The sequence below is a fragment of the Bubalus bubalis genome, chromosome 4 (genome assembly GCF_019923935.1).
Source record: "Bubalus bubalis isolate 160015118507 breed Murrah chromosome 4, NDDB_SH_1, whole genome shotgun sequence".
Lineage (NCBI taxonomy): Eukaryota > Metazoa > Chordata > Mammalia > Artiodactyla > Bovidae > Bubalus > Bubalus bubalis.
In genome coordinates, this window is record NC_059160.1 from 6,521,127 (window position 1) to 6,543,533 (window position 22,407).

Below are 22,407 nucleotides of genomic sequence, written 5' to 3' on the forward strand. Positions count from 1 at the left end.
GGCCCCAGGAGGCGGCGTCATCGCGGAAACGGCCGCCAGCGACTGACTACAACTCCCAGCATCCCCCGCAGCTTCCGGTCGGCAAGATGGTGGCGCGCAGAAGGAAGCGTGCGGTGCCGGAATCTGATTCGGGGGTTCCAACCCTGCCCGGCTACTCAGGTGAGGGAATGCGGGGCGCGAGGCCGGGGAGTGGCCATGCTTCTCCACGAAGAGCCTGGGGGGTCGGCAGTGGCTCAGGACCCCAAGGAGCCGTCACACGCTTGGACGTGAGCCGCAGAAGGTTCTGAAGTCCCGGGCCCCCTTAGCCCACGCGGCGCCTGTTCTCGTCTGGCTTCACTTGGCTCGGGACGGACCTAGTTTGGCCAACGCTTTCCTTGAGTGAATGCACCTCCGTCCACACTTTTCCAGGGCGAACTTGTGTCTGTCTACATTCTCTCCCCTGAGATACACTCATCCACTTATCAGCCCCTCTTTGCAATTTCTGGTCCAGCCCGCTCAGCGCTCACCTCGCCTGTTATTATGTGTCCTCCTCACTGGTTCCCCTGCCTTCTGTTTTTCACTCAGCTGCCAGAATGTTCTTTCTAAAGTCAGATTTAACTCAGATCTTGCCTCACACGCCCATCCCCGACGAACTCTCTTCAGTGATTAAAGTTAGCACGTAAAACAAAATCCAGACATCACATCACTTCTATCCTGGCTCTAGCTAACCTATAGCTCTGTCTGTTTCTCCGAGACAACAAACTCTTTACACCCACAGAGTTTTTGTACTTACTGTGTCTTTTTCCTCTGAGTTCCTCAGACAGCTCTGCTGTGTTACAGGGCTTCGTGTCATGCTGGTCGAAGCTTTAATGTTACTTTCTCAAAGAGGTGGTCCTGATAGATGCCTGTCTAAAGGCCTCTGTCACCCATTACCCTGCACTACTTCACTCTGTGTTTCCTTCCTGTTTGGAATTTTATTTATTTTTGGCTGTGCTGGGTCTTGGTTGGTGCTCAGGCTTTTCTCTAGTTGCCAGGAGTGGGGCTGCTCTCTGGTTGCAGCGTGCTTCTCATTGCAGCGGTTTCTTTTGTGGAGCACCGGCTCTATCTAGGTAGGCATGCAGGCTTCAGCAGTTGCTGTTCCCGGGCTCTAGAGCACAGACTCAGTAGCTGTGGTGCACAGGCTTAGTTGCTCTGTGGCATGTGGGATCTTCCCGGATCCGGGATCCAACCTGTGTCTCCTGCATTGGCAGGTGTATTCTTTACCACTGAGCCTCTGGGGAAGCCCCTGGTGGAGGCTTTAATGTTAGTTCCTCAAAGAGGTGGTCCCAAAAGGCCTCTGCCACCCATCAGCCTGCTCTGCTTCACTCTGTGTGCTTCCTTCCTATTTGATACCAGCTTGTTACATGCTGAGTTGTTCTGTCCTCCCACTTTACCACATGAGCTTCCTGAGTGCAGGGCTTGCAGCTGGATTCTCTCCATGCTCTCTGTGCCCAGAGAGGTGGTGTCTGGAAGTTTGCATCTCTTGTGACAGGATTAAAGTTTATGGGAATGCCAGCGATTATCCAAATCATCACACAGCAGGGGGCTTAGAGACCGAGAGAGATGTTAAGGCACAAAGCAGGTAGCTCTAACCTGGCATGCAAGGCTCTCCCGAGGAAGTGAGGACCTGAAGAATGGGTGGAAGGATGAGGGCTGATGTTTCAGAGCAGCATGGGTGAAGCCCTGGCTGATTGGAGGAACAGAGAGGAGGCATGTGGTGTGGAGAGGGGAAGATGGGATGAAGAGAGGCTACACGGGGAACCGTGGTAAGGATTTGGGGTTTACCCCCAGAGCAGCAGAGTTTGAACCTCTCTCCTTTTGCATCTCATTTTCATTCTCTCTACTACCGACTGGAGCCCCTCCTGGGCAGATGGTGTTCGTCCAGCCGCGTAGCCTGCCCAAGCATCTTGCACAGGCCTTGCCTGAGAGAAGGGTTCAGTGAAGGATGGATGGTGGATGGGCGGACCGACAGGCACACAGGACTAAAAAGGGACAGCCTGAACCTGACTCGTGTGTCGTCCCTCCCCGTCCCCATGTTCCTTCCAGCCATTCCGATCAAATTCTCTGAAAAGCAGCAATCCTCTCATTACCTCTATGTGAGAGAGCACAAAGTTCGAGAAGGCACCAAGTCTCCCTGGCCTCCGAAGCGGACCCTTTTTGTCCTCAACGTGCCCCCGTACTGCACAGAGGTAAATGGGTGTCTGGGAGGGAACCTGAGCCTGGGGCAGGGGCTCCTGTGGGCCCCCCACCCCCCAGTCCTCAGTGATGAGAGGGAAGCAGCTAACTGAAGCCCTGGTGTCTGGAAGTCTGCATCTCTTGTGACAGGAAGTTGGCTTTTTAAAGGTGTCCTTTTTTAAATATAATTCTCTAGGGAGCCCATAGCTTTTTATATGTTACCCAGAATTGTTTGAATTACGTGTTTTTTCCCCCGATTATAAAATTGATATGTGTCCGTTGCAGGTAGTATTATAGTACAGCCGAAGTGTTCTGTTGCCTAAAGCAGTTGCTGCATAACTATGTCTGCCAAGCATAATCCCACCCTAGGACAGAGACACTTGAAACTGAAAGTGTTAGTCGTTCAGTCGTGTCCTGCTCTTTGCAGCCCCTTGGACAGTAGCCTGCCAGGCTCCTCTGTCCATGGAATTCTCCAGGCAAGAACACTGGAGTGGGTTGTCATGCCCTCCTCCAGGACAGACACTTGTTCTCACATTTTTTCTTGAGTATTGTGAAGGTTGTGCTAACTACTTGTGTGAAGTCTGACAACATAAACATTTTTTTTTTAATTGATACTCATCCATAGTAAAAAAAAAAAATAAGAAAAGTAGGAGAAAATAACATTACCTCTGAGTCTACTATTCAGAGTTTTCCCAGGTGGTGCTAGTGTTAAAAAACCCATCTGCCAATGCAGGAGACACAGGTTCAATCCCTCCAGGAAGATCCCCTAGAAGAGGGCATGGCAACCCATTCTAGTATCCTAGCCTGGAGAATTCCATGGACAGAGGAGCCTGGTGGGCTACAGTCCATAGGGTTGCAAACAGTTGAACATGACTAAGGTGACTTAGCATGCATGCACTACTATGCAGATATGTCTGTTATTTTTTTCCTTCATAAAAGTTACTAAATTTAGTATTTCTTTAATTTACAGAAGAGAAACTAAAGGAATTGCTGGATTTTTGATGATTTTTTTTTTTTTAGAAAAGAAATATTAATTTCTAAAAGATTCCTCTGCAGTTAAAGAGAAAAACAGAGAGAGGGGAGGATGTCGTTTTTAATGTTTCCTGAAGACTAGTGTATGAATAGAGAAGCACGTGGGCCCAAGTGTAGCACTCACTACACTTCACAGATTGAGCAAATCTGTGTCATCAGCGCCCAGACTGAAAAACAGAGCATCACCCACACCCCAGAAATCCCGCTGCGCCCCTTCCCCCTGCCAAGGATAACCACCAACCTGATTCCAATAGGGGAGATTTAATTCTTTCTAAATGGCTGATTCAGGTAGTAAAATTTCCCCACCTATTCTGAGAGACCTGGGTTCAGTCCCTGGGTCGGGAAGATCCCCTGGAGGAGGGCATGGCAACCCACTCCAGTATTCTTGCCTGGAGAATCCCATGGACAGAGGAGCCTGGAGGGCTACAGAACATGGGGTCGCAAAGAGTCAGACACGACTGAAGTGACTTAGCACGCATGCATTCTTGTAATAGGGGGAAAAAGAAAAGTTGAGAACCCACTCCTCCTTTGGAGATCCTTCAGAGACATTGACAGGGGAAGAAAGATCTTTCAGCCAGATGGCCTTTCAAAGGGAGCAGTCCCTTTCCGGAACAGACAGAGCATACCCTGGGCACATGCTTCCAGCAGGGTCAGGTCATAAAGCCAAACAGTTATACCTGAATTCTGTCTCCCCTCTGTATCCTCCTTCTGGAGTCCCTTTTTACCCACAGCTTTGAACACAAAGTCAAAAAAGGTGGCCCCCTTGGGCCGTGGGGGGCTGGGGTTGTGACCTCGGTGTTGAGGAGCTGGGTGGCGTGCCCAGGCTCTCTGTGCACGCTCCACAGGCTGGACTCCGGGACTCCGGTGTGGCGGGAGGCTCACCCTGCGCTTCTCTCCACCCCGGCAGGAGTGCCTGTTGCGCCTCCTCTCCCCGTGTGGGCCCGTCCAGTCGGTGGAGTTACAGGAGAAGCCGGAGCTTGCTGAGAGCCCAAAGGAGCCCCCGTCGAAGTTCTTTCACCCCAAACCAGTTTCCGTAAGCCTGCAGGACCGGGCCGCGCCAGTGAGGGTGTGGGCGGGGCCGAGCGGTGTCCCCGGCGTGTGAGGGGAACGTGGCATCGGGGGTGGCCGCGGCAATTAAGGTGTTCCCTGTGGTCAGGCCCGTCCTGACCTGTGTGGTCTAGGAGTCCTGTCAGCTGAGTGGCCTCCACCCGGATTTGCCACATCCTGGAGCCTCCCTGTCCGGCTCTTTCCATCATCCTGGGAGTGGGGAAGCTCAGAGACATCTCTGCTCCCCGCCCGAGGGGCCTCCCCGAGCACCCCCGCTGCTGGCTTCCCCCCGCGGAAGTCGATTCTTCCTTAGGCTCGGTGGCCCTGGTCTCCCTTCTCTGCATCCGGTGCCCACACCTCCTCCTGTTGAGGGGACTTTGTGGGCGCCCCCCCCGCCCCATCTGTCCGTCCACTCCTGGCCCCGGGAGAGCACGCCCTCCCCTGAGTCCCTCCCAAAAGTGAAACAGGGGCCCCCAGGGTCCACTGCTCCCCGGTAAAGACGTGGGATCAGGTCACTCTTAGCAGAAGTTGCCTAGCTAGGAGTGTGGGCGCCCCACCCCTGGGTTAGAACAGCCCTCCTCCTGGTCCCGCAACAGTCAGGCTGAGGGCGGGTGGGGGGCCCTGGGGTGAGTCCCCCTGGGGAAGGCTCCGGCCGCTGAACTCTCACCTCCTCCAGGGCTTCCAGGTTGCCTACGTGCTGTTCCAGAAGCCAGGCAGTGTGTCGGCCGCCTTGGCCCTGAAGGGCCCCCTGCTGGTCTCCACTGAGAGTCACCCTGTGAGGAGCGGCGTCCTCAGTCAGTACCGTGGGCCCCGGGCGGGGAGGGCAGCTTTGGGGGCCATGTCTGCCCGTGTCGCCTGGCCCTCAGGGTGGGCAGGAGTGAGGGCCCCCGCTCGCCGCCCCCGGACTTATCCTCAGGCGCGAACCCGGGCCCACGCATCAGCATCCTGGCGGCCTGGGCGAGGAGATCCCGGCCCGCTGCCAGGTCCTGGGGGGACCCTGAGGGGCGGGCCTAGGAATCCCCGTCTCCCTCGCCCCCTTCTCCCTCAGAGTGGATCCGAGACTACACGGACTCGGTGCCAGACCCCGAGGCCCTGAGGGTTGAGGTGGACGCCTTTATGGAGACATACGACCGGAAGATAGCCGAGGTGGGGCTTCTGCACGGGCAGCAGCTGGCTGGGCCTCCCTGCTGGTAACATCCAGCCGGAAACGGTCCTCTCGTGGGAAATGGTCTCTGGCGGGCCGGGCGGTCAGGGCTGGAGGGGAGCAGCATGAGGGCACGCGGTGCTGGGCGTGGAGGGAGCAGCCGAGGTGGCAGCGTGGTGCCAGGCATGGGAGGGAGAGCGGAGAGGAAGCGGCGAGGGGCTCCTGGGGCCACAGGGTGGGTCCCAGGCGCCCGCCCATCACGGGCCCTGTTCCCTGCAGGAGGAGGCCAAGGCCAAGGAGGAGGAAGGCGTCCCCGACGAGGAGGGCTGGGTGAAGGTGACCCGCCGGGGCCGCCGACCAGTGCTCCCGAGGACAGAGGCGGCCAGCCTACGGGTGCTGGAGCGGGAGAGGCGGAAGCGGGCCCGCAAGGAGCTGCTCAACTTCTATGCCTGGCAGCACCGCGAGACCAAGATGGAGCGTAAGGCGCCCCAGGGCCCTGTCCTTCACCCCACTGCCTGCGTGCCTGGGCCGTGGTCTTGTGGCCGCTCTGCCAGCCCCAGCTGTGTGGAGCTTCCTGGTCTGTTAGGCTGGACGAGGGGTCCTGGGGGTCTCCCAGCACCCCCAAAACCTTCTTCCTTCACCTTGGGCTGTGTGTTGGAGGTGGAGGGCATAACAGAGATTGTGTTTTTTTTATTATTATTTGGTTTTGTTGGGTTTTAAATCTTAACCGTGATGGGTGGGTCTCTCTCTAGTTGAGGTGCCTGGGCTCGGGTAGTTGTGGCATGAGGGCTTAGTGGCCCTGCTGCGTGTGGGATCTGAGTCCCCAGCATTGCAAGGCAGATTAGATTCTTAATCCTTGGGCCACCAGGGAAGCCCCATTGACCTGGTAAAGTTTCTGTCTGAAACCTCAGGCATGCCATCTTCTCCACTTCAGCCTGCATCCTCTGACTGGGTTGCGGCCCAGTTCCATTTCCTGGCAGCATCTGCACCGTTTCCCAGCACAGAGGCAATGGGGGAGGTCGTACTGAGCGCCCACCAGGGGAGTGGGGGCTGAGGGGAGGAGCTGCTGTCCTCTCCAGTGTGGGCCGCGGGGCATAGCTCCCGCCCGGCCTGCCGTCTCATCCCGGTCCTGTTTCCCCTCCTGACCTCTCACCCCAGATATTGCGCAGCTGCGCAAGAAGTTCGAGGAGGACAAGCAGAGAATCGAGCTGATGCGGGCCCAGCGCAAGTTCCGACCCTACTGAGCCTCTCCCGTCCGCACGGGCCTCGAGGAGCAGGGTGGTGACCGGGTGGCAGTGTGTGGCCAGCGAGGACCTGGGGTCCTGGAACACCTGTCTCAATGGCTGTGCCCAGGCCGAGGGGCTGCTGTGTGAAACCCCAGAGACCTGAGCCCACGGGGTGGGGTGAAGGACAGAGTCACCCGTCGGTTCCCATGTGCTTCAGCTGTCCTAGGGCCCGGAGCGAGGACTTGGCCTCTGGAAGCCCCTGGCCCAGAGCTGGCTCCTTCCCTGTCTTGGGTCCTGTCCCTGCCTGGCTCCGGACTCTCCTCTCAGGGTTGACTGTCCGCTGTGTTCGCCCCTTCCTCCTGATGGAGAAGCCCCTGTGGGCAGTGAGACAGCCTCACAAGCAGAATACAAGAACGTTTTATATTTCATGCAGCTGGGTGGCAAGAAAGGACTACAAAAGCCAGCTGGGCCTATCTCAGGCCTCACACATGCCCTCTGCCCAGTCACAAAACAGACACCATCCCTCCCCCCCTGAAGTCACAGATGTTAAAGTCAGAATCTTACACCCCTCCGCGCCCCCACCCCCAGCTCTGCCATAGCACTCGCTTCTGGCCGTGCTGGTCTTTGGGACCAGGGGCCCTGTCCCCAGCACGCTGGCCTGGGCTAGGGAGCTGGGAGCATGCGGCTGTAGCCCCAGGCCCAGGGCTACAGGGAGGCTGGGGTCCCATCCTTGTTCTGTAAAAAGGAGCTGATGACACAAGCCACCTGCTGGGGTTGGTTCATGTGGACGTAGTGATTGCCTGGGACTTCAAAGTACTGGAACCTCTGGGGAGGGAAGGGGACATGGGATGAGGTGACCCAGTGGAAGGCCGCCTCCCAGCAGTTCCGCGTGTCCACAGCTCTGCGGGCCCTAGTCAGTCAGGGGAGGGGCCAGTCGGGCCTGGCTCGGAGCCAGTGGGAAGGGCCTTCCTGGGAGGGAAGTGCCCAGCCCTTGGGTTCTAGGCCATTCTGAGCTGAAGTTGTAGAGCTCGGCTAGGGAGGGGTCCGCAGTCCAGGGGCTGCTCCTGGGTCTGGTCATCAGATAATATTCACTTGAAGAAGGAACAAGCAGCCTTTCCAACTGGCCCAGAAGAAAGGCCCACAGGGCAGGAAGAAAGACACTGAACATTGCCCGGCTAGCCACACAGGGGCTTCCCCTTTGTGATGACGCCCGGCCATCTGCTCAGGCCCTAGGGTCAGCTGTCTGTACTGGATGATGCTCCTGAAATGCCAGGTGCTCCCAGAAGCCCAGGCAAACATCAAAGTCACAGCGCACGTCCCAGCCCTCCAGCTTGGAGTCTGGCACCCACTGGTGGGACTGGTCATCTGTTCCCATTTGAGACCCTAGGAAATTGTAGAACCACTCAGTTGGGCATGGCCCAGGAATACAGGAGGACAATAAAACCAGGAGATTCTGCCAATGAAAAGCCTGCTTTCTGTGCTGATTTACATGTGATTCCAGGGACTGCAGTAGCAACATGAGGCCTGGTTGCTCCTGGGGTTACCTGTTAGACCTGGGGCCAGAGCAGGGGTCCCAGTGCAAGAAAAGAGATGGACAGGTGGAGCCCAGGGCAGCCTGGCAGCCCCTGCCGACCCCAGCTGCCCTGAGCCCTGGGCACCCACCTCTTTCAGGACAGACTTAAGTGAGCTGACCACGAACATCACGGTCTCCCTGTCGGTGTCGTCCTCTCTTCTCAAGGCATAACGTCCTTCGGTTGCTCTGGAAGATGAGAAGGAAGGTTCACCTGGGACCGCTCCCTGCATGCTCTGTCTCTGCCCTGGGCTCTGAGACGGGCCCAAGCACGAGCATTCCTCTCACCTTCCCACCGCCGGGCCCTTCAAGCCCAGGTTTAGTTCAGGGCTGAGTCATTTAGTCCCCACTGGGCCTCGCAGCTCAGCGAGACCTGCACAAGGTTAATCTCAGGATCTTCCCAGGGTTAGCCACTGAATGGTGGAGCCAGGATCTGAACCAGCTTCTGAGTGCGTGCTTTCTCTTTTTTTTAACAGCTTTATTAATTCCACCCATTTAAAATGTACAGTTCCATGGATTTTGGTACATTCAGAGGTGAGCAACCATCCCTACAGTCAATTTTAGATCCTATTTATCACCTCAACTGAGCCATAGGGGATCCTGCAATGCAGGAGGTCCAGTTCCTGGGTGGGGAAGATCCCCTGGAGGAGGAAATGGCAGCCCACTCCAGTATTCTTGGCCTGGGAGATCCCATGGACAGAGGAGCCTGGAGGGCTACCATCCACGGGGTCGCAGAGTTGCACGCGACTGAGCACATGATGGATGTGGACTTGCAAGTGAATGGAATCACACAGTGCGAGGGCTCTCCTGACTGGCTTCTTTCAACGAGTCTAACGTTTTCAAGGTTCCTGCCTGTTGTAGTGTCCGTCATTCCATCTCGTTGCGGCATCAGTCCATTGTGTGGATGGAGCCCGTTTGCTTGGCGGTGAGCTGAGGGACATGGGAGTTGCCTCCCATGCTCGGCTCATTCTGTTCTGAAGGACACTGCTGTGAGCCACCAGCACTCGCTGTGGTGTGGGCAGATGCTGCGATCCCACCGAGGAGCGGAACTGCCGGGTCACATGGTGATCTCAAGGCTTGAAAAACTGCCAGACCTTCCCAAAGTGGCTGCACTGTTTTACAGTCGCACAGCAGCCTGGCAGGGTTCGAGTTTCTAGCTCCTCCAGGCCCTCAGCGTAAAGTCTAGATGTCCCAGAGGGTGCGCAGCGTCCCTCCCTGGGGTTGGGATTTGCCCCCCGTGAGTCCCTGCCTTCTGAACCCCTGTTCTCGGCAGACGAGTCCCCGGAAGTCACAGTTCCTGCCAGGTCCCAGGTCCAGGCTGAATGCAGTGGAGCAGGGGTGGCACCTGAGCCCCCGCGAAGGATGTTCAACGGGCTGTGGGTCCCGGAGGTGGCGGATGGCCTCTGACAGGATGGCGGAGGGGGGACAGCAGATGGAGGCACAGGGCCGGCCTGGGGGTGCACGGGGCCCAATGTGGCTGGAGGGTTTGGGAGGATGGGGCCAGGCGGTACTGACTGCTGGTCCCTCTGCCACACCTGAGTGTGCCCCTCCCCCCAGACACAGATACCTGTGGAAAGGTGTGGTGCTGTCCCTGCCCACCCCCAGTGCCCTCCCCCATGCCCCTCCCCTCGCCTGCCTTCCATGTACCAGTGACAGGTCGGGGGGGGCACTGCCCAGGAAAGATGGCAGAGTGGTCTCATACCAGGAGACCTGGGCATTCCTGAAACTCGGGTCTGTCTGGGGTGCTTGGTTCCAACTTACTTGACGAGCAGGACGCGGGCCTGCAGATTTTTGATGTAGTGCACAAACAGCTCCCTGCTGATGAAATCGAGGCAGTGCTCTGCCTGCCTGCAGAGACAAAAAACCCCAGTGAATTCTCGCCATGAGGCCCCAGGCGCTGCTGTGGGTGGAAACCCAGCTCTCTTGGGAGCAGCAGACACCCACCTCGGGCACCCAACCAGGACCAAGCCCACTGCCTAGCCACATCACCACCTCAAGAGAGGCTTCACCTCCCTCAGACTGGAGACTTTAGTCCCCGTAATCGTTCTCCCTCCTCCTGGGCTCATGGCTGCCCAGGCAGACGACATGGCCCCCCTCTGCCAGGTGAGGCCATGCAACTACATGCAGAGAAGTGACCCGGGGCGCTTCGGGCCGAGGTTTTAGGACTGAGGCGTGACACGGTAACCATACGTGGCTGCTGAGGGCTTGGCATGGGGCTTGTCCAGCCTGAGACATGCTGTCTCACTGGATTTTAAAGACTTAGTGTGAAAAAATAATGTCAAATATCTCGACTATTTTTTTATGTTGATTCCATGCTGAAGTGACAACACCTTGGATACACTGAGTTAGAAGGTATTATGAAAGTTGACTTCACCTGTTTCTTTTCACTCTTTTTGTATGGCCACCAGAAGGTGAGACTTTAACATGAGCTCACGTCATACTTCTATTGGACTGCGCTGCTCTGGGCCGAGAGCCCTCTGAGGGCGGGCACTCAGGATTTCCTGTGTCCACAGCTCTCGGCACACGTGTGACAGGCACGGGGTTCAGTGAGTGTGTGCCGAGTGGGTTAACTCAAGAGTGCCCCAACATGGACTGACTGTTAATGTCCAGTTCCCCTACAGCATCTAGAGGAAGCTGCACGCACACCCACAACTATCTGGTCAGCCAAGAAAACTCATCTTTGTTCTGCCCTGACCCCTCCCAGCTATCTCCTTCTTCTCAGGCTGCAATGTCCAGAAACAGAGGTCCCCCTGTCAACCACAAGGCCTGCTGGATGAAGATTTACTGAGGACCCAGACATGCCACATGTTATCCCCTCCCCAGAGGATCAGAAAGGCAAAGCAACTGTGTCTCAGTCAGCAGCTGACCGGCTTCCCAGGTGGCTCAACGGTGAAGAATCCATCTGCCAAGGCAGGAGATGTGGGTTCCATCCCTGGGTTGGAAAGATCCCCTGGAGAAGGAAATGGCAACCCACTCCAGTATCCATGCCTGGAAAATCCCATGGACCGAGGAGCCTAGCGGGCTATATATAGTCCATGGGGTCACAAAAGAGTTGGACACGACTTAGTGACTAAACAACAACCGGTGAGACAGGAGATGGTGCCAGACTCAGCTCAGGCATGGACTGCCCCCCACCCCTAGTCTCTCATTTCAGTCGGTTCAGTCACTCAGTCATGTCTGACACTTTATGACCCCATGGAATGCAGCATGCCAGACTTCTCTGTCCATCACCAACTCCCGGAGTTTACTCAAACTCATGTCCATTGAGTCGGTGATGCCATCCAACCATCTCATCCTCTGACATCCCCTTCTCCTCCTGCCTTCAATCTTTCCCAGCATCCGGGTCTTTTCCAGTGAGTCAGTTCTTTGCATAAGGTGGCCAAAATATTGGAGCTTCAGCTTCAGCATCAGTCCTTCCAATGAATATTCAGGACTGATCTCCTTTAGGATGGACTGGTTGGATCTCCTTGCAGTCCAACGGACTCTGAAGAGTCTTCTCCAACACCACAGCTCAAAAGCATCAATTCTTCGATGCTCGGTCTCTCAGCCTTGCTTTAATTTTGCTTCTCCCACCAGGACTGGGACCCTGTGGCTTGATGGCCCAGGCAGGCCCTCAACAGAATTACAGGCAGGTCTCTGAGGCAGAGGTTGACAGATATCACCTCCATGCACGTCTCCAGACGTGAAAACAGAACACAGATCTGTTTGTGGAGCGCTTTCCTCAAAGGCAACCATATGAAGGCTCCAAAAAGCCTTTGAGGACAGCTGCTGGCCGCATCTTAACTCCTTCTGTCTTTTTTTCTTTTCTTCTCCATCCCTCTCTTGACCTTCTTTTCCTAGTCTGCTTCCATTCCCTGATCTATATTTTTCTTCTGTAATTCAAGTGTGGGCTTCCCAGGTGGCTCTGCGGTAAAGAATCCACCTGCCAATGCAGGAGATTCAATGGGTTTGATCCCTGGGATGGGAAGATCACCCGGAGAAGGAAATTGCAGCCCACTCCAGTATTCTTGCCTGAAAAATCCCATGGACAGAGGAGCCTGATGGGCTATAGTCCATGGGGCTGCAAAAGAGTCAGACGACTTAGCAACTCAACAACAACAATAAATTCAAGTATAACTTATAATGAAGTGCACAGATCTGAGTGTTACCTCATCATGGCCTCTGACACATGGATAAATGTGTCACGTAAGGATGTAACCATGACCCAGATGGAGGTTGGAACTGCTCAGCAACCAGCCGGCTCCCTCTGGGGGTCTTCTCCATGGACACCACCTGTTCTGACCTCTGGCTCCCTAGATCAATTTTGCCGCTGTTCGAACTTCATATAGGAGGAGTCATAGTGTTCTTTTTGAGTTCGGGCTTCTTTTGGTCTGTATGTGTATTTTTCACATTCCTGTATGAATGTGTGGCAGTTTACACATTCTATTGTTGATAGACATTTGGGTGATCTCCACTTTGGGGCTATTATGAATCAAGCTGCCGTGTCTTCTGGAGCACACAGCACGCAGTGCTGCTGGCTGTATATCTAGGATTGAGATTGCTGGGCAGAGAATTTCAATATATTTTCCTTCGGTAGTTACTGCCAGTTTTCCAAAATGGCTGCATCAACTTACACTTCCTCCCGCAGTGTGGGACAGTTCTGGATTCTCCACATCCCCACCGAGACTTGGTATTTACTGTCACGACTTCGGTTTTAGCTGCTCTGGAGCGGGTGTGGAGGTCTCTCGCTGGGGCTTTGATTTGCGTTGCCCTAATAACTGATGGCGTCCAGCACCGTTCATGTGCTCATCGGCCATCTGGATGGCCTCTTTCAGAAAGGGCCTGTTCAGATCTTTCGCCAGTTTCTAAAAATGAGGTTGTCAGCCTCTAATCTTATTGATTTGTAGAAGTTCCTTACATATTCCAGACATGAGTCCTTCAACAAACCTGTGTATTTATGTACTTATTTGGCTCTGTCGTGTCTTAATTGTGGCACATGGGCTCTAGTTCCCTGACCAGGGATCGAACCTGGGCCCTCTGCATTGGAGACGCAGAGTCTTAGCCACTGGACCACAAGGGAAGTCCCCTTTTTTCATTAATATTCTGTTTTTTAAAAAAATATTTATTCATATTTATTTATTTGACTGCACTGGGTCTTAGTTGCAGCATGTGGGATCTAGTTCCCTCCCCAGGTATCGAACCCAGGGCCCCTGCATTGAGAGAACAAAGTCTTAGCCACCGGGGAAGTCCCTCTTTTTTTTTTTTACTATTCTATTTTGATGAATAGAAATTCTAAATTTTAATAAAGCTGTATCTATCAACATTTTCATTGATTCATGGTGTGTGTGTGTATTAGTCTACTTAAAACATATTTGTCTACCCCAAGGTCATGAAACCATTCCCTAATTTTTCTTCTAGAACATTACTGTTTCACCCTTCATATTTGATCTACGATCCATGGTGAATTAATTTTTTGTATATTGTGTGAGGCAGGGACCTGGGGTCATAGTTTTCCATCTAGATAACCTACTGCCCGCCCCCCAGTGAACTGAGGTGGTGCCTTTATTATAAGTTGGGAGAGCCTCATTCATAACTTTCATAATTAAATTCCCAAAGTATTCTACAAATTCATCCCAAAATAATTTTTAACAGAAGTCAATGATTCTAAACTTCATTCAGAAGTGAGACTATGTGAGAAAAAGCAAGAACATGTGTGAAAGAACAAGGAGAATGGACTAGTTCTGGTATCAAAACGTATTAGAAAGAAACAGGAATCAGAATGTGTGACTTGATGCAGACAAAGAGATTGATGGGGCATAAAAAGCAGGGACAGGCCCATCCTAGAATTTGTCTCTTTGGTGATTTAGTTTCTGCCCCAAGGGGAGTCTTCCCATCTGTGGGTGGCCCTCTCCCTTGGCCCTGTGATGACCACACGGCTCCCCCTGCAGAACAGCTGTGGGCACAGTCCCCGAGGCTGGAAGGGCATTTCCAAACACCCTCAAAAACAAACTGACTTCCCTGTGGTCCAGCGGTTATGAATCCGCCTTGCAATGCGGGTGATGCAGGTTCGACCCTGGGTGGGGGAACTAAGACTCTAAGCAGAGCAACTCAGCCCACGCACCCCAATGGCTGAGCCCACAAGACACAGTGGGGACTCCTTGTGGTGCAACTAAGAACTGACGCAGCCAAATAAATAAACAAGTAAATAAATAGTCTAAAAAATAATAAACTGGCAAGAGTAGTACTACTACAGAAACTGAAAAAAAAAACCCAAACTGTGCTCTGGGAAGCGGACAGCTGGGACGGCAGCCTGACTCAGCCCCAGGGGGGCCAGCCAGGAGACTCCCTGGAGGAAGACTTCTCCATCAGGGCCTCCAGGATCCTGCTGATTAGGATCGAGCTGTAAGCTCCGCCTCCCCCGCCAAGGATGGGCACCCAGAAGACAAGCCACAGAGAGTGAGCCCTGTGGTGGGGATGGCCCTGGATAACTGGCGGTGGACCCACTGGTGTTCCTCTGGGGAAAAAATGAAAATGGATCCCTACCCCTCCATGGACTTCCCTAGTGTCTCAGCAGTAAAGAACCCGCCTGCCAATGCAGGAGACCTGGGTTCGATCCCTGGCTTGGGAAGATCCTCTGGAGGAGGAAAGAGCAACCCACACCAGTATTCTTGCCTGGGAAATCCCATGGACAGAGGAGCCCGGTGGGCTACAGTCCATGAGATCACGAAGAGTTGGACTCGACTGAGCAACTGAACAAACAAACAACCCCTCCTGGCTTGAGAACAAATTCCAGCTGGATCAAAAACAAACCTTGAACATTCCCATCCCCTTGGCTGATGCCCTGGTTCAGGCCTCATGTCCACGCCTGGGCCTGGGCGACAGCTCTCAGCAGGCTCCATGGGGCCAGAATGTCCCTCCTCTAATGCTAGCGTCTCACAGTGTAGAGCATTTAACCCTCTTACACGGTTGCAGAAAGAGCCTCATCTGTGAGCGCCGGAAGTGACGGCACGGTGCCCGGTCACTCAGCTCGTGACCTTAGCTAGTCTTCACAGCCACCCCAGGAAGGCATGCACAGGGGCTGGCACCTCCTGGCGGCTCACCACCTGGCTGCGTGAATGAATAAATGAACGAATGCATTTTCTTTCTGCACACAAGACAGCTGAGGCTCAGAGAGGGTAAGTGCCTTGCCCAAGGTCACAGAGCCTCTCTGTGGCAGAGATGACTGAGTTTCTAGAGTACTCCTGTCACACACCAGGCTGCCTCCAGGCTGCCTGCCAGTTTCTGAGGCCTTTAGTTGGCTTGTTTTTTGGCCACACCCTGCAGCATGCAAAACTTCCCCAGCGAGGCATCACACCCGAACCCTCAAGTGCAGATTCATAACCGCTGCACCACCAGGGAAGTCCTCTAAGGCCTTTTGTTAACCAGTCCCTCTCCTGTCTCGTTCAGGCTTCAAACCCTCCAGCAGGAACGCCCTCAGATGCCCAGAACTGACTCCAAGGCCTCACCTGTGTGGTCACAATTACCTGAGCATCCTTCTCTTCTCCACCCTGCTCCTGGGGCCCGGCACGGCCCACCTGCTCTAAGGGACCTCTGACCACGCCCTCCCCCAGCTGTCGGCTGGCCTGCCCTAGAACTCCTATTGCCCTTCCAGTCATTCCAAATCCATCTAAGCATTTGTAACCATTTGGCAACCCACTCCAGTATTCTTGCCTGGAATATCCCATGCACAGAGGAGCCTGGTGGGCTACAGTCCATGGGGTCCCAAAGCAGCAGACACAACTTTGCGACTAAACATGTAAACACCTAAGCAATGAAAAAAAAAGCCCTAGAACAAAAGACTGTCTTTGTAGAATGTCTGTATTTGTCTGTGTAGAGTGTCTTTCTACACAGACACTCTAAGAGATAGAACTGCAAGTCTGCCCACGACGTGGCTGATGGCAGGCCTTGCCTTCACGGATGAATGGTATATCCATATTTGTTGTTGTTTAGCTGCTGAGTGGTGGTGACTTTTTTCAATCCCATGGATTGTAGCCCACCAAACTCCTCTGCCCACAGGATTTCCCAGGCAAAAATGCCATTCCCTTCTCCAGGGGATCTTCCCGACCCAGGGATCGAATCCGTGTCTCCCACATTGTCAGGGGATTCTTTACTGCTGAGCCACAAGGGACGCCCACGTCCATGTTACTCAGACACAAAAGGAATGGAATTCCGGCACATGCTATAACACGAGGGAACCTTGAAAACATTTATCTACGTGAAAGAAGCCGGACACAAAGTCACACATTGTGTGATCCCACTTATACGAGGCGCCTGGAGGAGTCAACTGGGAGAGACAGAAAACAGTCTGGCGGTTTCCAGGGGCTGAAGGAGGAGGACGGGGGAGGTGGTGTTTAGCGGGTGCGGAGGTTTCATTGGGGATGATGAACAATTTTGGGGTGGTAAAAACTGCACAACATCGTGAATGCATTTAATGACACGGATGGTTTGAAAATGGTTATTTATCCTGCTATACATATATATCTCTTACTACCATAAAAAAGGAAAGAGGTTGACAGGCACTGTGAAAGGTCGAGAAGACAGTAGCACTCACCCAAGTGATCCTCCGATCTCTGTTCGGCCACACACCTGGAAGGAAGCAGAGAGACGTGGACTCAGCACCGCCAGTTGCAAGTGGAGGGGGGTGGAGACACAGCTCGGTTCTCCAGGGACCCTGGGTCCTTGCAGCCAGGGCTCATTGCTTCAGTCTGGGCCCGCAGGGACCACCCTGAGCATCCTCTCGGGCTTCCTCAGAGCAGAGCTTGCCCATAGCTACCCTGCCATGGACTGGAGTGGCCCAGGCAGGTGCCTCCGGGCCATCCTGGAGGGAGCACAGAGTGACGGTGGTGGTGGGAACAACTACCCACCTGGCATCACAATCTCATCTCTGGGAGCCCTGAAATGTTCACTGGGATCTTTATGTTCCAGGAAGTACCAAAAAGCTAAGAAGAACATCATCACTTGTTAGAGAGAAATTGAGCCAAAAAAGAAAGGTTGTGTGTCGGGGGAGGCCTGGGTGGTCCCAGCTCCACCTGGGTTCTCTGCCACGGTCCCTACGGGGGCCACCTATCCCGTGTGGCTCAGACGGCAAAGAATCTGTCTGCAGTGCGGAAGGCCTGAGTTCGATCCCTGGGTGGGGAATATTCCCCAGAGAAGGAAATGGCAACCCACTCCAGTATTCTTGCCTGGAGAATCCCATGGATGGAGGAGCCTGATGGGCTACAGTCCATGGGGTCGCAGAGTCTGACACGACTGAGCAACTAAGCACAGCACAGCACAGTGACATATGACCCAGCAATTCCTGCCTGGGCAATGTCCCCTCAAGAAAGGGCTGCAGGAGTCAGGACGGCAGCCCCATCAGCTCATGTAGCCGAACACTGCCAGCTATTCCGTCACCAGTGCCCATGTCCCCAGGGTGAGTCACAGCCACCTCATGCTGGCCTAGGAGACTCTCCAAGACCAGTAGGAATTAAATCAACAGCTGGAAAGAAAGAAGTGGAAGAACATGAAAAGAGAAAGACAATTGCTGAAGAAAAGCACGAGGGATGCGTTCAGAAAAAGAACCCATTTTTTACAGTGGGGATTCTTATCCAGAACCAGCCTTTTATAACCCAATTCCATGGAAACCAATTCCTATGCCTCCCCGTAAAGAAGTGAAGGATCACTCAGGAAAGAAGGCTAAGAGGCCATGATGAGCCGGCCACATGGGTCATCCTCTCTGGTAGGACATAAAGCTAGAAGCAATCTTTGCCTTGGAACTCTGTGCAGAATACAAAGATAATAGATGTGGGAAATTACATGGTTTCACCTGGAGCTATTTAATTTTAAAATCAGAATTTTTTTTTTTTTTTTTTACTGCTCAGTTATTAGTAGGGCAACATTTTGATGGATCATTGATAAGTTCAAGTTTTTGCATTTGTATACTGAGTCTTTAGAGTTAATTGAGGACTCTAAAAATGAAAACATTTTCATTTGTATAAATGCTTCAAGGTTCATCTTGGCATGTTGTTTGGCAAGATAAGTGACTGAATATCTAACAAGCTTATATTAAAACTACCCTCTAATACCAATAAAACCAACAGTTTTCCCTGCATTCTTTCATACTTAAAAAAAAAAAAAGAAAGGCTGCAGGGTGTCAGGGAGGGTACAGAATCTCAGAGCCTGGAGGCAGCCTGATCTGAGTAGTGTAGGGCCTGAGTAGGGGAGAGAATGCGTGACATGGGTCACCCCACAGACGTGCTGCCTGAGAGAAGCAAGGCTGTTCCCTCCTTCGCACGCGCCTTTGCACAAACACCACGCTCCCAGCCAGGCCTCCGGGACCTTCCTTCGCACCCAACCCCTCTGCACAGATGACTTCTTTCTCTCCGTTCTCCCCAGAAATTTCTAATGCCTTCTGTCATCTACCCTCTGTGCTTCTTTCCTCTGCTAGGTCACAGCTTCCACGAGGACACAGGGATTTGGTCTCTTTTTTGTCCACAGCTGATTTTTTTAAAGTCTTTTTGCCTGTGCTGGGTCTTCGTTGCTGCACTTGCCTTTCTCTGTTTGCGGCGGCTGCTCCCGCTGTAGTGTGGGCTTCTCACTGCCGTGGCTTCTCTTGATGAGGAGCACGGGCTCACGGGCTCAGCTGCCCCTCGCCAAGTGGAGTCTACCAGGATCAGGGATGGAACCCATGTCTCCTGATGGGCAGGCGGATTCTTAACCACTGGCCCACCAAGGCAGTCCCATAGCTAATTGTTGGTAGCAGTTCTTAGGCATTTGTGACTCAAAAGACTTAGAAGGAGCGTGTAATTGGAAGACTCTCTGGTCACTGCGCTACCAGATCACTGCTGTCTGATGCAACCACGGCCGAGGCCTCTGGGCCGCCTTCGGCTCCGGCCATGACCTCCCTGCACAGATGACTGGCTCCGCTGCATGTGCAGGACTGGAGCTGACCCCTGGGTCTCCTGGCCTCCAGGCTCACTGCCCTCCTCCCTCATCTAAGCCTGAGCTTCTGCTGCTCAGAGGATGTGAAAAGACTTGAAAGGGGGGGTTTATCTTGGGGGTGGGGTGACTCCCAAGGTACTGAGGACCCCACAGTGCTGTTTTCTCTGCCCTGAGGCCCCACCCCGCCCTGAGGTCATCCTCTGTCTCTTCCAAGCCTCGCCTCCAGCTGACACCCGCCCCGCCTGGGCACTCCCGCACCTGTCTGCTTTTCTGCTTGCCTCTCCTATGACAGTGACCTTTGTGAGGGCAAGAACGGTGTTTCTCAGACTGGTGGGCCATAGCAGATGTCACTTAAATAAGAAGTCCAAGCACCAGGTCCAAAAGCAAGTGGCCCTGGTGCTCCTGGTCATGAAAGAGACTGGTGCGTGGTCTCTTTCCAATCCCACAGTCACCACGTGCCAGCAGCCATGAGCAGGGCTTTGGGCCAATTCACCTCATTTAATTCCCTCAACAACCACACAGAGGCAGACGCCAGCATCTGTTTTACTGGGAAGGAACCAGGGAGGGTTGAGGTTGAGGTCGGCTTGGCGGCTGGGACCCCTCAGGCTGGCCCAGCCCCTGACTTGTGAGGGATGCCTCCTCCAAGGGTTTAGAAATCCCCAGAAGGTTGCATGAAATGTACATTTTATAAGAAAATAGTTTTGAAGGCAGGGGATGTTATGAGAACCTTAGACTCCCCCCTTTCTTGCAACAGCCGATAGTTCGAGACTGCCATGGTGATATAATACAACATATTTTTGAGTCCTGCTCTTTGGCTCCTGGCCAGAGTTCCTAAAAACTGTCCCTTCCTAAAGCGGTAGAAATGCTAGGGGCATCTTTTGTCCTAACAGTTGGTCTCTTGACACAGAACTACTAAATCCCTTGGGATTTCCTGGGCAGTAGAAATGTCTTTTGTTCAAATGGGGTGATCCTGGGTGGTTCTTGGATGGCTTTAGGATGGGGGCTGGTCACCAGGAAGATCGAGCCATGATTAGGAGTTTGGAACTTTCAGCTCCACCCTGGTCCTTTGAGGAAAAAAGAGGGACTAGAGGCTGAATTGGGAGAAGGAAACGGCAACCCACTCCAGTATTCTTGTCTAGAGAATTCCATGGACAGAAGAGCCTGGCGGGCTGCTGTTCCTGGGGTCGCACAGAGTTGGACACGACTGAAGCGACTTAGCATGCCTGCATGCATTGGAGAAGGAAATGGCAACCTACTCCAGTGTTCTTGCCTGGAGAATCCCAGGGACAGGGGGAGCCTGGTGGGCTGCCGTCTATGGGGTCGCACAGAGTCGGACACGACTGAAGCAACTTAGCAGCAGCAGCAGCATGCCTATGGGGTAAAGCCCATAGAAATCTCTGCATTTGGAGAGCTTGCGGGAGGTGTTGGGAAGGTGGCACACCACTCCCTTTCTCTACTGGGACCTGCCAAGCTCATGGACTCAAACACCCACAGGAGCTGGGCAGAGCGGGTGCTGCACCCACCGGCACGTGGTGGGGTCTCCGTCCACCTGCTGTTGTCTATGGGGAAGGTGTGGCCAGCTCTTTGCGTTTTTCAAAAGAAAACCTCCCTGATGGTCCAGCGGCTAACACCCGGTGCTTCCAACCCCGGGGGGCCCAGGTTTGATCCCCGGTTGGGAAACTACATCCCACACTCCACAGCTAAGAGTTCACAGGCCACAACTGAGACCTGGCACAGCCAAACAAACGAACAAAAAGAAAGTGGAACTCTCCATTTTCACACACAGTCTTTCTATTCTAAATACAAGCGATCTATTCAAAATTCCCCTCGTGTCAAATTTTTGTGTTTCAAGTGCACAAGTCAAAACAAATCAGGCTTGCAGCCCCAGGGCAGCCCAGCTCGTGACCGAGTCAGAGCTGCAGCGGCCGGGTGCTGACATGGGACTGTCCATGGTCACGAAAACCACCCGGATCAGGTCTCTCCCCACCTCACGCCAACAACTGAGTTTGTTTCTAGACAGCCTGGGCCAGGGCTGTGACAGGAACACGGATAAGAGGCAGATAAAATCGGAGCTGACCTCCCTCCTCGCCCTGCTCGCTGCCTCCTGCTTTTCCCAGAAGCCGAATCAAGCTCCTGCCTCAAGCCTTTCCTGGAGGTTTCCCTGCATCCTGGGTTTAGAGGTCACCTTCTCCACGAGGTAAACCCAGGCCCTTCTATTGAAGAGAGCAAAGGACAAGCTCGGCCCCAACTCTGGCCTCCCTTACTCGATGTTTTTTTTTTTCTAGAGCGCTCTCATCTCAGACTCTGGGAAGACTTGGGGAGAAAGACGGGGCCACACATGGGCCAAGGAACGCCTGAGGCCACCAGAAACCAGGAGAGAGGCTCGGACAGCCTGTCACAGCCCTGCCAACACTCTGATCTTGACTTCTGGCCTCAAACTGTGAGAATAAATGTCTGCTGTGTAGGCTGCCCCGTGTGTGTGGCTTTGTATTGGCAGCCCTAGGAAAGAAACACACATCCTTGGGGGTTGGGTTGGATGATGGGGGTGTGACCTGCTCCAGAATGCAGTGGGGGGCTATCAGGGGGTCAGGACTCAGGAGGAGCCTGGAACATCAGCTCCCCGGGGTCACCCTATCTGGTTGGGTCTGGGAGGCTGCTTGGTCTGCTTTGGGGTTAACCCCGGGCCTCAAAGGGCCACAGTACCACAGAGGGGCTTGTCCCGACACAGCCATCCAACCACCTGCCCACTGCCCAGGACGCCTCTCTCCTCTGCTCCCACCCCCGACACCTGGCTCAGCGTCGGCTCACCTTCTCACGTGACCCCAGGCTGCCCTAATCGGCTTCCCCAGCCTCGCCAGGCACCCTGTCTTATTCCAGATTAGCCCACTTCTGCCTCGGGGCCCCTCCAGTCTGCCATCAGGGGAGGGGGAGCCCATAGGCCTCTGCACTCCACCTCACGTCTCCATTATGGATTTGCAGGGAGGGGCAGATATGGTGACTAAGACAAGAACAGGTTGCCAAACCACTCAGGGATATTCCCCTTGGCCTAATGGTGGGTTGGCAACTTCTGAGAAAAACTACAGCACAGCAGGCACTTCCCTGGTGGTCTGGTGGTTAAGGCACCGCATTTCCACTGCAGGGGGCCCAGGTTCTATTCCTGGTTGGCGAGCTAAGACCCCACATACCTCACCATGTGGCCAAAAAGAAAAAAAAAATTACAGCGCAGCAGACCTTTGGCTTCTCTTGAGCAACTAGAA

General features: G+C 53.9%; 2 protein-coding genes across 2 annotated transcripts in view; one reads left to right on the forward strand and one right to left on the reverse strand.

Annotated features, from left to right (window-relative positions):
- On the forward strand, window positions 1-8,108 carry RRP7A (ribosomal RNA processing 7 homolog A). The gene is made up of 7 exons (XM_006044009.4): window positions 1-159; window positions 2,065-2,207; window positions 4,133-4,258; window positions 4,949-5,066; window positions 5,321-5,418; window positions 5,696-5,894; window positions 6,575-8,108. The coding sequence occupies exons 1-7, from the start codon at window positions 87-89 to the stop codon at window positions 6,658-6,660; spliced, it is 843 nt and encodes a 280-aa protein (XP_006044071.4). The 5' UTR covers window positions 1-86; the 3' UTR covers window positions 6,661-8,108.
- Window positions 7,334-22,407, reverse strand: part of SERHL2 (serine hydrolase like 2) — a 22,014-nt gene continuing 6,940 nt past the window's right edge. The window contains 4 exon segments of the mRNA XM_044941945.2: window positions 7,334-7,467; window positions 8,305-8,401; window positions 9,974-10,056; window positions 16,782-16,816. Coding sequence (XP_044797880.2) covers window positions 7,348-7,467; window positions 8,305-8,401; window positions 9,974-10,056; window positions 16,782-16,816 — 335 coding nt within the window. The 3' untranslated portion in view covers window positions 7,334-7,347.

Coding starts and splice junctions, on each gene's coding strand:
- RRP7A (XM_006044009.4), top strand. CDS start 87: ATGGTGGCGCGCAGAAGGAAGCGTGCGGTGCCGGAATCTGATTCGGGG. Junction 160..2,064: donor AACCCTGCCCGGCTACTCAG/GTGAGGGAATGC, acceptor TGTTCCTTCCAG/CCATTCCGATCAAATTCTCT. Junction 5,895..6,574: donor CCGCGAGACCAAGATGGAGC/GTAAGGCGCCCC, acceptor CTCTCACCCCAG/ATATTGCGCAGCTGCGCAAG.